At 38.0% G+C, this 15418-nt stretch overlaps 1 protein-coding gene across 1 annotated transcript; it reads right to left on the bottom strand.

The window, feature by feature from the left end:
- Window positions 1-3081: 3081 nt before the first annotated feature.
- abcg4b (ATP-binding cassette, sub-family G (WHITE), member 4b) lies at window positions 3082-13792 on the bottom strand. The gene is made up of 14 exons (XM_053647701.1): window positions 13350-13792; window positions 12062-12179; window positions 11809-11941; window positions 11376-11426; window positions 11145-11290; window positions 10916-11039; window positions 10715-10829; window positions 9997-10139; window positions 9723-9821; window positions 5928-6096; window positions 5667-5767; window positions 5290-5448; window positions 4587-4705; window positions 3082-4501 (listed from the first exon to the last, which is right to left on the bottom strand). Exons 1-14 carry the CDS (start codon window positions 13585-13587, stop codon window positions 4276-4278), a joined length of 1941 nt encoding a protein of 646 aa, XP_053503676.1. The 5' UTR covers window positions 13588-13792; the 3' UTR covers window positions 3082-4275.
- Window positions 13793-15418: the final 1626 nt, after the last annotated feature.

Here is a 15418-nt window from a genome sequence, read left to right as displayed (position 1 = left end):
ACTTTGGTAAACCTTTGTCAGTCAACACCATTCGCCACTGCATCCACAGATGCAAGCTAAGGCTTTACTATGCAAAGCAGAAGCCATACATCAACACAGTCCAGAAGCACTTCTTATATGCTTCTGGACAACTTCTCTGTGCTCGCTCTCATCTGAAATGGACAGTAGCACAGTGGAATTCTGTTTTGTGGTCCAGCGAGTCAACATTTCAAATAGTTTTTGGACAAAACAGCCCTCATGTTCTTTGGGCCAAAGAGGAAAAGGACCATCCAAGCTGTTATCAGCATCAAGTCCAAAAGCCAGCATCTGTCATGGTATGGGGGTGTGTTAGTGCTCATGGCAAGGGTAACTTGCACATCTGTGAGGGCATCATTAATGCAGAAAGATATGTACACATTTTGGAGCAACATATGCTGCCATCCAGAGCGGGACAATGCCAAACCACATTCTGCCTGGATTACAAGCGCGTGGATTTGTAAGCAGAGAGTGCGGGTGCTAGCATAGCCTGCCTGCAGTCCTGACCTGTCTCCGATTGAAAATGTGTGGTGCATTATGTAGTGCAAAATAGGGCAGTGAAGGCCCTGTACAGTTGTGCAGCTGAAGAAATGCATAATGGATGAATGAGGGAAAATTCCGCTTGCTAAACTTAACCAACTGGTGTCTTCAGCACCCAAAAACGCTTAATAAGTATTATTAAAAGAAAAGGCGATGTTACACAGTGGTAAACAGTTGACTGTCCCAACTTTTTTGGACTGTGTTGCAGTCATCAGATTTGAAATGAGTGTATATTTTCCAAAATAAATGAAATTCACAAAAAATAAAACATCAAATAACGTGTTAATAATGTGTTTTCAATATAGTACAGGGTGAATTTAATTTTCAAATGATTCTTTTCGTTTGTTTGTTTTTTTTGCATTTTCCATACTGTCCCAACTTTTTCAGAATTGGGGTTGTAGTATTTAGTGCCACTTACAATTCTGTAGACTACAGGCCACTTAGACATGTCTGGATATTTGTATCTGACAGGTTTTAATTTAAACAGGTTATATTACAATGATCTAATTTATGAAATTTAAAGGGTTTAAATCACATGAGAACTTTGGTTGGGTGATTTCAGTTCGCACTGTGGTTATTGCATGGGAAAGGTGTTAATTGCAATTATTAAATAGTTTTAATCATAATGGAAAAATATTTTCTATCACATCTTAGTCTCCAAAAACTGTAGGAGTAAGTATAAAATTTTATCATCTTAGTCCCCTATGAACATGGACAAAAATAGGTGCAGCAGAAGGCTAACTGTGTGCTTCAATGTGAACTTTAATATCTGACTCCAATGTTCAATTAAAGATCTGACTTCAATTTACGAGGTAAACCTAATGTAACTGATTCCAAACAATAATCTTTTATATAACCAAACCTATAACTTTAGTGGTGGAAGTGTAATATATCAGGGTTCAATTATACTGTACATTTCATTTAAACAGCTTTATACTATAAGTTTGTACTAAAATATGATATTACCATGTCAGAGACTTATATACATTTATTAAGTAATTGTTCTGTTAGCTCAGAGGTTTGAATTGCAAGCAAAGGCCTTTCCTATTTATTGTCAGAGGTCTATTTTAAACATGTCTAACATTATATTACTCTAATCACCATCCATGTTACACACTATCCTTCAGAAGTAAAAGCAGAAGAACATAAGGACAAATCTAAGAAAATAAGTAACAGGTAAAATGTGGAAACTTACAGAACCAATTAAATTAATGGACTTGTGTTTGCCAGCATAGGATACAGATGTTTTGCTTTGGAGACAGAGATCAGATCCAAGATTCTTCCTTAAGACTAGATCAAGACACAGTCTCTTCCCAAACATCTTCCTCCTTAAGATCTAATTCTCATATCCTACTTATACCCCATGCACCTCTTTGTATTTTATAATGACCAAAGTATCAAATGGGACAGACATAATGTATTTTATGGCAGGATGGACCCCCAGCCTGGTAAATTCACCCAAAGGTGTTATACGCTAATTCGGTTTCTGGGAATGAGTTTGTGAAACAAAGCCCAAATGTCCCCTGTGTAGACCGTACAAAATATTTTTGCACCAAGAGTGAAAGTGTATGTTTACATACAGTGGGGACCAAAAATGTCTGAGACCACATTGAATATCAGGGTTGTTGTTGTTGTTGTTTTAACTGGAAATAAACACAAGTTTTACAAATTTTTATATATTGAAAGCAAGGAAAGTAAATGTTCAATAGCCTGAATATTTAATAATTAAGATTCTGCAATATTTCTAGGTCCATATTTAAATGTAAGCAAATTTGTGATGTTGACCATGTTAACTGCTTTGTACAAAAGGTCAGATTTTCCTAATGCCTGAGTTCTTCTAGTAAAGCATGTTTTCAGACGACACTCTGATGGATTTGATCTAAAATGGATCATAAGGTTTTGCACAAACTTGTGGAGTCCATGCCAGCTCGAGTGCACACTGTCATTAAAGCAAAAGGGGACACACCAAATGCTAAGAAACTCTGAAATTCATGTAAATATTTCAAATACTCCACTTTTCACTCAACTGTTGTCAATAATATAATTTGTTGTATTAAATTAGAAAAGAATGCAAAATAAAAATATTTTAACAAATGATACACCACCACTTATGGACCCCAATGTATTATGGTTTTGTTCTCTACAATAGGTTTTAGCTGGTTAGACTTAGCAGGCTAACTGCATGTAATTGCCCTACAGATGTCAGCTTAACAACTTTGTCACTAGATTTGGTGATGTTTTAGACCCTTTAGAAAAACAGACTAACAACAAATGTAAATTTGATGACACCTAGGCTATTGTATAGCTCAATTGCATCGTTTTTTAGGATTACTATTTTTTGGAATACATATATATATATATATATATATATATATATATATATATATATATATATATATATATATAAATTGTTTGTTACTAATATATAATTTTAGACCGGACTTTTTCATAATTTACTGTAGAATTTCTTTGAGCCAATAAGTCTGTATATAGTGGTGATCTTTACCACTCTGAAGATCAGTGGGGCCCCAGCTGGATGAAAAAAAAATATATACACGTTTTATTTTTAAAACTGAAGAGATACTGTAACATGTTAGCTAGCTAATCAGGGCTCTCAAAAGCAACAGCAGTGCCCCAAAAAAGAAAGAAAATTAATAAGTCTAATGTAGTTTGCAAAAGCTCACCAGTTTCTTCACAGCAGCAGCAGTAAGAAATGCTCCTTAACATAACTAGATTAAGGACTGAAACAACAGCTATAGAAATGTCAATGAATCACACATACATAAAGTCTTTTTGGTCTTGGGTTCCGAATCTCTATTTTTAACCATCTCTTATTCACAATGACAGCCAACGCTGCAGGAATTAGGCCATTGTAAACATTCATTGACTGATGATCTATCTATTTCACGAGGGAGAGTCCAAGGAGGCGGATGTATGTGCAGAACTTCTTTATTGGGTTAACACAGGGAACAGGCTCAAGGACACAGACTTTAGGGACACAGGAGTAGACACACTAGGAACCAGGATTATCAGAACTTAATAAACCTGAAAATAAACACTTAGAAAAATGCTAAATAATCAAAAACAAATAATAAATAAAATAAGTATAACAAACATAAGAAAACCAAGAACTTAAACATAACCGAACTTGAAATAATGCTCCAGCAACTAAGGAAGAAAGACAGGGAACTGAATAGAGCACTAACCAATCAGTGAAATAAGAAACACGTGAGTAAGGTTACACAGAAAATGGAGGTAGTCAACAGAGGAAGAAGTTCTACATGGGGAACAGGGGTGGAATTGCCCCTGAGGGCCATGACAATTTAGACTTGGACTTAAGGACATATAAAAGAAAAATATATTTTCAAGCGTGTCACGTAGTTTGTTTAAAAAAAAAAGAAAAGAAATAAAGAGGGAAAAAACCCTGCAGCATATACAGGTTTCCATTGGTTTTCATGAACTTTAGATATAAATAGGTGATGGGTTTAGACAGTGTAATACAATCATGGTAGTGTGCTGCAGTGCAGTAATTTCCAAGTCGACTTTCTTCAAATTAAAGCAATACAATGCTGCATAATACAACATACTGATTTTGAACAGTTTGGCAATTTACCTGTCAAAAAGGCCTGAAAAATAGCAGAAACCATAAAGGACATGGCACAGAAATAACAGAAACCATAAAGGACATGGCACAGAAGATGTGAATGCATTAAAGAAATATTATCTCTCAGATTTGACTTTGTAACGTAGTACCAGGTATGTAGCCAGCCTAAGGATGACAAAAAAAATGCCCAGTATGATGAAGTCCATGTAAAGCTTGCCATCCTCTATATTCAACAACTGCAGTACTTCTTCAGGTTTCTGGAACTTGCAGACTTTTTCTGGGCAGTCAAACTCAGAGCGATTCATTCCATAGATTGATATAATGACCCCTTCAAAACCATACCTGTCCAAAGCAAATAAACAAATGGTCTCCAGTGGAAAAGATGCAATGATTATGTTATCACCTAAGATACAGCAATAAGACGTACCTGACATAAGAAACATAAGAACTCCACTGAAGATACTTTGGAATGGTGTCAAAATTGACAAAGAACCCAGAGAAGAGAAGGACTGGAACAGCTGTCACAGGGCCAACAAATGTGGCCACCTGTGAGTAAGATTCATAAAAACACAAATGCTGGATACAGCATGATACCTTAGATTCTAAAACAATGATGATAACTCTTGAATATAATACAACCAGGTACCTGCAACAACCCACAAAAGCACAAAATGCAACCCCAGAATACAGTCATGTCCATAAGTATTTGAACAGTGACAATTTTTGTAATTTTGCCTCTGTACAGTATATTAGCACAATGGATTTAAAATGAAGCAATCAAGATGTGATTGAAGTGTAGACTTTCAGCTTTAATTCAAGGGGTTTATAAAAAATATTGCATTAAATGTTAAAAATGAAAGCCAATTTTTTGCAGAGTCCCTCCATTTTCACAGGTTCCAAAGTAATTGGACAAACTAACAGAGGAAATGGAGGGACTCTGTAATAAATGGCTGTAATTCCTAAACGGTTAATGCAATATTTTTGTTAAATATATTTGTCAAATCCATTGTGGTGGTGTACAGAGGCAACATTATGAAAATTGTGTCACTGTCCAAATACTTATGGGCCTGGCTATATATATTGTAAAAACATTGTAATGGTTTAAATATTAGACTACTTTCAGGAAGTACCTGAAGGGAGGTGGAAGTGGCACCAACAAGGAGGCCCAGGGACTGAGCTACTAAGGCAGTGCAGATGGACAAGGCCATAAAAAGTAAGTAGCGACTTGCTTCAGGGGGCTGCTCAGTCATCCAGTACACAATACTACAATACATGTTAGGACAGATGATCTGGGAATGAGATTAATATAAAAAAATCTGTCTGCGAATATGATCAAAACAGACAACTAGAGCCTAAATTACATTATTTACATTTAGGCATGCATTATGTGATTAGACTATGCTAGAATACCAGCAATTTGTTCAAAAAATTTGTTTAAAAAAAAATAAATCTATTACCAGCTCATACACACATACGGATGACTCAGTAGACTCAGACAGTTACTCACCTGAAATGGAATGTCAGCCATTGTCTTGGCAAGATAGTAGGCTTTCAGACTGTACCAGTAGTTTAGATGTTCCCTTAAAAATACAGCCATCTCCAGAGGAACTGGAAGCAAACAAAAATAACTTTTGCCATCTATATATCCCTTATAAAATTAAAATCACAAATCAATAGAATAACTAATCTGATTGAATATTATATAGTTTTTATCTTCTTGTTAGAGAGTTATGGACATTGCATCTACTGCTTATTGTTCTCTACTTACAAGTGAGCAATGTAGGCATAAGGGCTCCAAACATGAGGAATAGCATGGAGAAGAATAGGAATCCTGTGTTGTTGAACACTTTACTGGCATCATTGCCAATATTAAGGTAGAGCAAGCCTATCAACACTCCAGTGAAGATGTGTGACATTAACCGCAAGTGTGACAACACCTAACAGAGGAATAATAACAAGAATTATTTAAGAATATCTACTGATAGAGCTACATTAATGGTTAAGGGCTGAATCACTGGTGACCCTGAGATACCTGAGACCCTGAGATACCTGCTGATGATGCAGACATGTTCCAAACAATGCTCACAGTGCTGCAATTACAACTCAAGCAGAAAGTCACTGAAAGAACATCAGAGGAAGAACACTGGAGAAGAAGGACACCTTAAGTTTACCTGCATTGTGGCCATGTGCAAAGGATCATTGACAGGTGGGAAAGACTCAGTGACATCTGTGAAAAATGAATGGCAGCCTGGAAAGACAGCATGAAACAGTGTTAGGGTTGGCATCCCGGAACACTGCACAAGCAAGCTAGAAATCCAACACAGAGAGAATACCCCCAGGCAGACCAAGCAGGGGGAGGATAATTTGCCATCTAGGAAAGATCCCATTGATATTGGCCCAGACAAAGGCAAAAGGAGTACGGGAATAGGTTTGAAAGAGGAAGAAAGATGAAGGAAGAAGGAGACAACTCTTCAAGAACAAACATGGGGTGAGGATTCACCAAGGCAAGTGCAATTGCAAAGAGCAGCTTCAGCAATGCAAGACACCTCATAATACCCAGAGTAATCTCAGAGTTTAGTAGTGTAGCTGGTCAGTCAGTGGAGGATCTGGACAAGGAGGCAAACCACAGCATCCAGTACCTCTCCGCTTGATTTACTCAGAGCACTGCCACAGGGGTGAAGCCACAAGAGAAGAGGAGTTTGAAAGGCAACCAAGGCTGGAGCTACCACCAGCATCAGATTGCAGATGGGCACAACTGGATAAGAATCTCAACATTATTCTTGATAACACCCTTAAAGAGGATGCAACCAAGAGGAGGAAAATGTTGGCTGGAGTTGTTTACCAGGTGTGTCAAGATACACATCAGCAGCAAGCTGATGAGGAAGAAAAAGCAGCCCTGAATCAACTCAGTGCTGAGGTGCAAAGGAGTCAGATTTAACTTTGCAGAGAAGAGGCAATCCAGGAAAAGCAAAAAGAGAAAAGGTGGCAAAGAAAGGCATTATTTAACAACCCATTCAAATTCTCAGCTGACCTCTCTCGTCAGGGAACCCAAAATTAGAAGACTACAGAAGGCAATGTGGAGGCAGCACATGGCAACCCCAACAAAGACATTTCCTTAGGAGACTGCTTCTTCCAGCTCCCAACATCTAAACCACACACACCCTTCAACAGATTTCACCTTTGAGGAGGTCAAATCAGTGGTGTAGAGAGCTCACTCAGGATCTGCACCAGGATAATTGGCCACAGACAAAGCTTACCCAAGCATACCACATCAGCTCACCCAGAAGGCATTGGAACACTACCAAGTTCTCCAAGAATTAGTGAATCTGATGATGTCACATATGTGGAAACTAAAGATGTGTTTCACTGTGGGAAGCTTTACCACAAAGAGGCAAAGGCTGGAGAAGGGTATCATGGCAGGATGTAGTGTATCTGTAGTCCTGTTTGTAGCTGTTATGAACCTTTTGCTGAAGGAACGAGAGATGGTGTGCTGAGGCACAAAAGCCTAAGACAGTACAAGGCACCACCTATAGAGGACATTCATGGATGACATTTCAGAAATGACCTCGTCAATCGCAGGCACAGGATATTGTTGATCCTGGATGCCCTGGAAAATATGGCTAGTTTGGGCAAGGATCCAAGGAGCCCAGGTTCCAATGATTCAAGATCAAGGAATCAAGTGCCTTGGGAAGAACTATGACAGGACCCTGAAACACAATATCAGTATCCAAGACACCAAAGAGCAACTCAATTGCTGTCTAAGGGCTACAGACAGCTGACAACTGCTAGGGGAGTTCAAGGTGTGGTGCTTCTAGTATGGCATCATACTCAGACTACAATGGCCATTCCTGCTGTATGACTTTCCTATGATTCCTATAACTCAGGTGAAGAGATTGCAGGATTGTGAAGCAAGTATTTGAGAAGATGGCTGGGGGTACTGTGAACATTCAGCTCAGTGAATGTGTATAGCAAAACATCCAAGCTTAGTCTGCTAGTGTCATATGTGGTGGAAGAGTTTAAAGCCACTCAGGTAAGAGCAGTAAGTACACTACTGCTTTTGGAAGATAGCAAAGATATGGCAGCAGATACATTAAATGTGGGCAGAAAGTGAAGACTTAGGAAACAGTTATGGAAGGAGAGGTGCACTGGAAACATCAGGAAATCTTTGGAACAGTGTGTCAAGGATGCCTGGGTCTAGGTAACCACATAAAAAAAATGGAGCAAGGTCAGTGCCAAAGGAAAGAGGGGGCTAATGCAGAAATGGCAGTCCAGAAAGTCAGGGAGGCAGCAGAGGAAGACTGCTGCTTACAAACAGAAGGGTTTCCAAGCCATTGGGTGCAGTGTGACCAAGCACTGGAAAGACCACTGACATGGAGTGAGCTCTGGAGCACAAACTAGGGCAAGTTGGCCTTACTCTTGCAAGTAGTAGCAGAGTGGTGGCCACACCAAGCAACCTCAAGTGCTCGGGCAAAGAAGATGATGCATCCTGTAAGTAGTGTGGAACAGCTTGTTGCACTTTGAATTACATCCTTGCAGCATGCCCTAAATTGTTGGGAGAAGGCAGATTCAGGTGGAGACACATCAAGCTTCTCACAGAGATTGCTAAGTTGCCAAGACCTTGAGATAATAAAGGCTAATAGGAAAACACTCCTGAAGACACCAAGGAAGTTAGTCCACTCACTCCATTTTCTACCAAGCAACAGACTGGGAAATGCAAGTGGACCTTAAGAAACAGTTTGTCTTCCCTGAGGAAGTGGTGGCAACATCATTCTGACCAGACATGTTGCTTGTATCTAAAAGCACCAAAGCCATTTTGAGAATGGAGCTCACAGTCCCACAAGTGGACAGGCTTGACATCTCCCGTCAACTCAAGAAAGCCCAATACCAGGATTTGATTGATGATGCTCTTCCCAACATCTGGCATGCTCTGCATTTCCCAATTGAAGAAGGGTGCAGAGGAATTCTTGCAACATCAGTGTTCTACTTCCTGCAGAAGGTAGGCTTGACACCCAAAGAAGTGAAGAAAACTTGGTGCAGATGTGGTTTGTCTCACAAGATCCCACAGCTGGAAAGCTTCTGCAGGTGAAGGCTAAGGGTTCCAAAAGAAGGTGATCCTGAGATACCTGCTGATGATGCAGAAGGGTTTCATAAAATGCTCGCGGACTGGCAATTACTATAATAGCAGTAAGGCACTCAAAGTACACCAGAGGAAGAACACGGGAAAATCTAAAGTAGTCCCACCAGTGTCTGCTTGTAGCGAAGCATCTTGATGTTTAATTCATCATACAAACATATCCTGCTGTTAAAACATAAAAGCATGATAAACTCTTTTAGGAGCTTATAACTTATTATAAGCTCACTGTTCCTGGGATAGGCTACAGCTCCACCATGACCAGGATAAAGCGATTATTAAAGATGCTTTAACATATGAACAAATAATCAAATGAGTGAATGAAGAAACAAATGAACAATGAACAAAAATAAATGATCAAATGAATGAACAAACAAATCAATGTTCATGACATCAAGAAATTGCACCGTGTAGATAAAAAATGTTACATACTTGATCTCTGCATATTGTTATGAATGTTCTTTTGAAGAGGATACAGAACTGAGTCAAACTGCTTGTTGCAAATGTATGATTCTCATGGTAAGCTGAGTCCTGTGAAGACAAACATTAACAAATAAACAAACATCAAACAGACATCAGAGAAAGTAGGTCAGTCTGAGTAACTTACATCTTTTCATGTAATTCATAAAATAATGTAAAGGGCACAGGTCAGGTTAGACACACTTAAAGAATGATATACTGTATGTTTGACAAACTTCTCACTCACTTTGGCATATTTTGCAAGGCAGGAGCTTGAAGGTTTGTTTTTTTCACAATGCTTCTTTTCCTCCAGAAGACAAAGTCCACCTTGCACAGCTTCAAACAAAACTGGACTCAAATCTCCGTATTCTCCTGATGCTACCTCAATGACTGAACATAAGTGAGAGAACATGCCAAAGCCATTATTTTTTCTTGATGTTGGACCAGCATAATCCACCAGAACATCCTAAATGTGCCTTAGCAAGATTCTACAAGTCTTTGGAACTGTATGAACACCATTCTTTCAACAGATTTTCAATTGGTTTTTTGATTTTTGATGATGTTGCTGGAAAGTTATGTCTAACACATCTCCCACATGTGGTCTCTTCCAAGATGACAATAGCCCCATTCACAGGATACAAGGGGTCACTGAATGTTAATCAGTATGAAAACTATGTAAATCGTTATAAAACCACCATTTGAGGAAATTTCTTTTCAAAGAATGGTGTTCATCCCTCGAGCACAGTTCCAGAGACTTGTAGAATCAATGTCAAGGGCACTGAAGCTATTCTGGTGACTTGTGGTTACCAGCTTGTTTAGAAACTATTTTGTTGTTTTTGGGTTTTTTTTATTATGTTTTCCCCCCTTAAAGATATGTTGATTACTATGAACTACATTTAATGTACTAAGAGTTTATTGTACTATTTCCTCTCGGTAAAAAAAGCCAAAAGTTGAGTGAAACTCACTGAAATCTGCAGGGTTGTGATATGTGGGGCAGTGTAGTCCCAGGGTTCTAAGATAAGGGATAAGGTATGGCACAGTGCCCTTATATATACACTGCCCCTGACTCAGGATATAGAGCTAAAGAGATCAAGAGAACTGGAATAAGACACTGCTCAGTCAAATGTGCATATTATATTCACATAAAACCAAAAGAGATCTAACACCTTATCAAACATTTCAAAGAGTTTAGCACTGGGCTGGTGAATGGTGCAAATCACGGTGTGCCCCCCCTGGGCCAGAGACTTGATTAATGATAGTACATGGAAACTTGAAGCACTGTCCAAACCACTGTCACAGCCAGAAACAGAGAAACAGACAGACAGCTTAATATCAAACTACTGGTAATGAGAAATATTCAGTTTATACATTCTAGAAACAGAGTGATCATTTTACCTCGTGGGCTCATCAAAGAACATAACTGGAGGATTGTTCACAAGCTCAAGGGCAATTGCCAGCCTCTTACACTGCCCACCAGAGAGGAAGATAGTGCGAGTGTGGGCACATGCATGAAGTCCCAGGGCTGTCAGAATCTCTTTAACCTTTTCACACAAAGAAAGCAGGAAGTGATAATGAATAAATGGGAAATGTAGAAGTTAGATTATGAAGCTTAATGGGCATACTCACCAGTTCTTTCTTCACCTCGACAGTATTATTGACTTTCAGGTTGGCAGACACCTAAAACAGCACGAATGCAATACAAAATGATCGATCTACATTTACAGTAAATTTGGACAGTGCTCTGAGCCAAAAATATTATTTTAGAAAGTGAAGATATCTTGAGTAAAGGAAAATGTATATATGGCATTATTTCTCATTATGATACCATTAACTCCTATTTATGGATATCAAATTTTGTTATTGGCAGATCATTTTTCTCCTTTCTAGAAATAAGGAAAATTATCTGCCAATAAAATAACACAATTTCAAGATTGAAAGATCTAGAAATAGGCATAATGATCTTATATTTGTTAAAAAACAATCTAATAAGAATCTAATATTCGTTGAATTTGCCAATAGTCAATATATTTGTAATCATTTTACAATCACAGTGTCTCACCATGATGGCCTCCTGAGCTGTAAGATGGGGCAACAGTTTATCTTCTTGCATGATGTAACATGACATTTTGCGAAAGGTGCGGAGATCTCTGGGCTTTCCATTTACCAGGATTTGTCCTGTCATCCCTCTTTTTCTACCACACATTTCCATGTCACCACTGAAAGGTTCGTTTTAAATCTCCATCCTTTTGGCTCTGACAGTTTTGGTATAAAGATTTGGATTAATAAATGCCTGACATAGGCCTCTTCCTCACTTGTAGCCAGCCAGGATGTTCATCAGAGTGGACTTTCCAGCCCCTGAGGGACCCATGCTCCCAATCAACTCCTGGCTCCAGAACCTTCCAGATAGAGACTTGAGTAAGGTCTTGTAACCTGAAAAGATACAGAATGGAAGCCCAACATCAAAACTGTTCTCATTTGGTTTATATGGAATATTTCCAACTAATTCCATCAAAAGATAAGAGGCATATCTTAATCTACAAACCCCAAGACCACATTACATATTTTCTGTGAAGGTGAGAAAGAGCAAATATGTGTGATTTAAGAGAGCTGGAGATCAGTGAGATGATGGTCTGTGAGATCAGTGAGATGAGAAGAAAAGTAGGCTCCCAAAAGTACCTACAGTAACAAGTATCTACACTGTACTTAACATGAGGCAACTGAAATAAAAATGTTCTTTTTGTCCTTTCTATATGCCCTTTCTGTATGACAGTTAATGCTCACAGAATATTATGTTGCTCACCTTCAAATCTCTGTGTGCCTATATTCTCTATGACTGATGAAGCATCATGATTTATCAGTGATTTAATGTGAGATAGAAATAGAAGCCAACAAAATTCAAGTGAAAATCAAATAGAAATGTTTTAGGAAAAAATAAAACAAAAAAAAATTACAATATCCTGGTTGCAAAAATGTGCACACCAGCAGCATGCACAGAAACCCAAGTTCAAAATTAATTATCAAATGAAGTCATGTTCATGGTAAAGCATGGTGGTGGCAGCTCATGCTATAGGGCTGCTTTTCTACAGCTGAGACTGGGGCTCTAGTGAAGATAGTGGGAATCATAGATCACTTCAAATACCGATCTATTCTAGCACAAAATCTGCGGGTGTCTGTGAGACAGCTAAAGATAAAGAAAAATTTCTCCTTCCAGGATGATAACAAGCCAAAGCACAAATCCAAGTCAACAAAGGAATGAAATGAATTTTCATGAAAACCTGTGAAATTACTTGAAGAGGGGTGTGCACAGGAGATAGTACCCTGTATTAGTTAAGAGGTGTGCACGCATATGCAACCATTTTTTTCCCCTAAAAAAATTCTATTTATTTTTCAATTGTATTTTGTTGGTTGCTATATTACATTATATCACTATACCACAAGGTAGAAAAAGATCTGCCATGATTTATAATAAACATAAACATAAAAAATGTGGGTAATATTTAGCCAATGTACTGTAAATGCTCTAGAGCTCTGATATCTATAATATCTTAAGCTACTGTCAGTGTAAAATACTGTCCCTTTAGTAAAATAAAAGTGCCTAACCTTGTTTCTTCCAGCATGGCCCCTCGTTGATTGTGTAGGACAGGTTGGAGAACTCCAGGTTCACGGCAGAACGTTTGGGGAGGTGAGAAAAGCACTGTGCTTCAGTTATCTGATTCTTTACTTTTTTCAGTTGGGCCAGTAATGGAGACTCCTGTGGCTGTGTTTGTGTGCCTCCATTACACAGGCTTTCTTCCATGGCAATACTAACAGATCCCAGATCAGGGGATTTCACTGCCATACAAAGACTCTTAACAAAACAAAAAGACTTATAGTCTAATATAATTACCACATCAGTCCAAAGTAATTATGAAATGATTTATTAAACCCTTAAACTCGACTTATTAATCAGCTTTATACTGTTGATTGTCTGAAAGTGATGCTCGTTATCTTAAAATGATTGAAAGTAACAATTGCACCATACAAAAGTTCTCCGTAAATGTATTTACTATTACAGTATAAGTCTGCAAAAAATATATATATAAGTCCTTTTCTGGATGCAGATTGTATCTCCGTGTACACACAAACAGCTTTTCAGAGCCATTTTTGTATTGTTTAGATTATGGTGCCTTTCAAAAGAACCAAGATCTGGTTTCTGGCATTGTTCTTATGCTTTAAAATGGCCCATTACAGCAAATCCCTGGAGCCAAAGTGAAAGGAGCACCAGTACCAGAATCACTGATTTGATTTCACGGAAATGTGAGCAGCCTTTTCAGAGCCAGACATTGATTCAGTTCCACAGAGGACACCAGCCAGGGGAAATTTTTTCACAACAGTAAATGAGAATTGTTTATGCCTGAACTCTGTAGAAATCTGGCTGAAATTGGTTTAAAATGAAATGAAAATAGTACACCAGAATTTAATGTACATGGAAAGGTAACCCAGTGGCACACAAAACAACAACAACAAAAAAGACTGCAGATTTCTATAGTGTCACTGTAAATGGGTACAGGTTTTTTTTGTTTGTTTGTTTTTGTTTAAAATCTTTTTTCCCCCCTAAAATTGTTCTATGTGTTTTTCAATTGTAATTTGTTGGTTGCTTTATCACATATTACTATACCACAAGGTAGAAAACCATCTGCCATGATTTATCTTAGTTTAATTTTTTTACATCACAAAAACCTGCAATTTTAACAGGGTTGTAAAAATCGGTCTGAAACTGGTTTAAAATGAAATGGAAAATAGCACACCTCGGCATGATTCAAGTTATATACAATACATAGAATTTAAAGTACATGGAAAGGTAACCCAGGTAATCACATCTCTACCGATCACATAACTGTAAAAATGAATCTTCTATATTACATGCACTGTTGTGTGTGTCCCATAGAATATTGCAAACTCAAATTGCATTCTTAAAATGTATCATTTTTGTGTTACAGCTTTCTTCAGTATAAAATAATGGTAAGGGGTTAGTGTTACGGCAGACAATGCCTTTCTTGTAGAGTAAGGGCCTCACATTCAAGTTATTTGAGTGGAAGTATAAGGGTTAATTCTTTGTGAAGACACATGCACTCTCAATATGAGGCTAACATGTAATTAACAGAACAGGTTTAGACATTTCAAAATTTCTTACACCTACATTATTCTACATGGGGTTGTGTCACTTCAAAACAGCAATCAAGAACATTTAGGACAATCAAGAACAGCCATAATAAGTTTGCACATTTGCAGTTGGCAATAATATCCATTAAAAATATAATAGAAACAATATATAGAAATAGCCTTAAAAGCTTGTGTGAATTTACCACCATAATCAGCTGGAAATCCTAAAAGCCTACCTAAAGCACTCTCATATAACACGTGTATAGAAAGTAAGGAGAACTTACCTCAATGCACACTGTAGAAGGAATTTTCTTCTCAAAACCTGAACACTGCCTGAAGTTAATCCACTGCACAGTCTTACATATAAGCTGCCAATGCCTCAGGTAGTACTTAACTATAAAAACTCCAAAGAGCAGTCAAGAATCTTCGCTCTTGGTGATGAACAGCCTCTTTCTAAATGTACAAAATGTCAAAGCAAGAAATAGAAAAAGCTAAAAACCCTTCTAGAAGTCTGTTTTAAGGTATGA

This window comes from Ictalurus furcatus, chromosome 17 (genome assembly GCF_023375685.1).
Source record: "Ictalurus furcatus strain D&B chromosome 17, Billie_1.0, whole genome shotgun sequence".
Taxonomy (NCBI): domain Eukaryota; kingdom Metazoa; phylum Chordata; class Actinopteri; order Siluriformes; family Ictaluridae; genus Ictalurus; species Ictalurus furcatus.
Note: the sequence above shows the minus strand (reverse complement) of the source record. Positions and strands in the feature narration are given on the sequence as shown.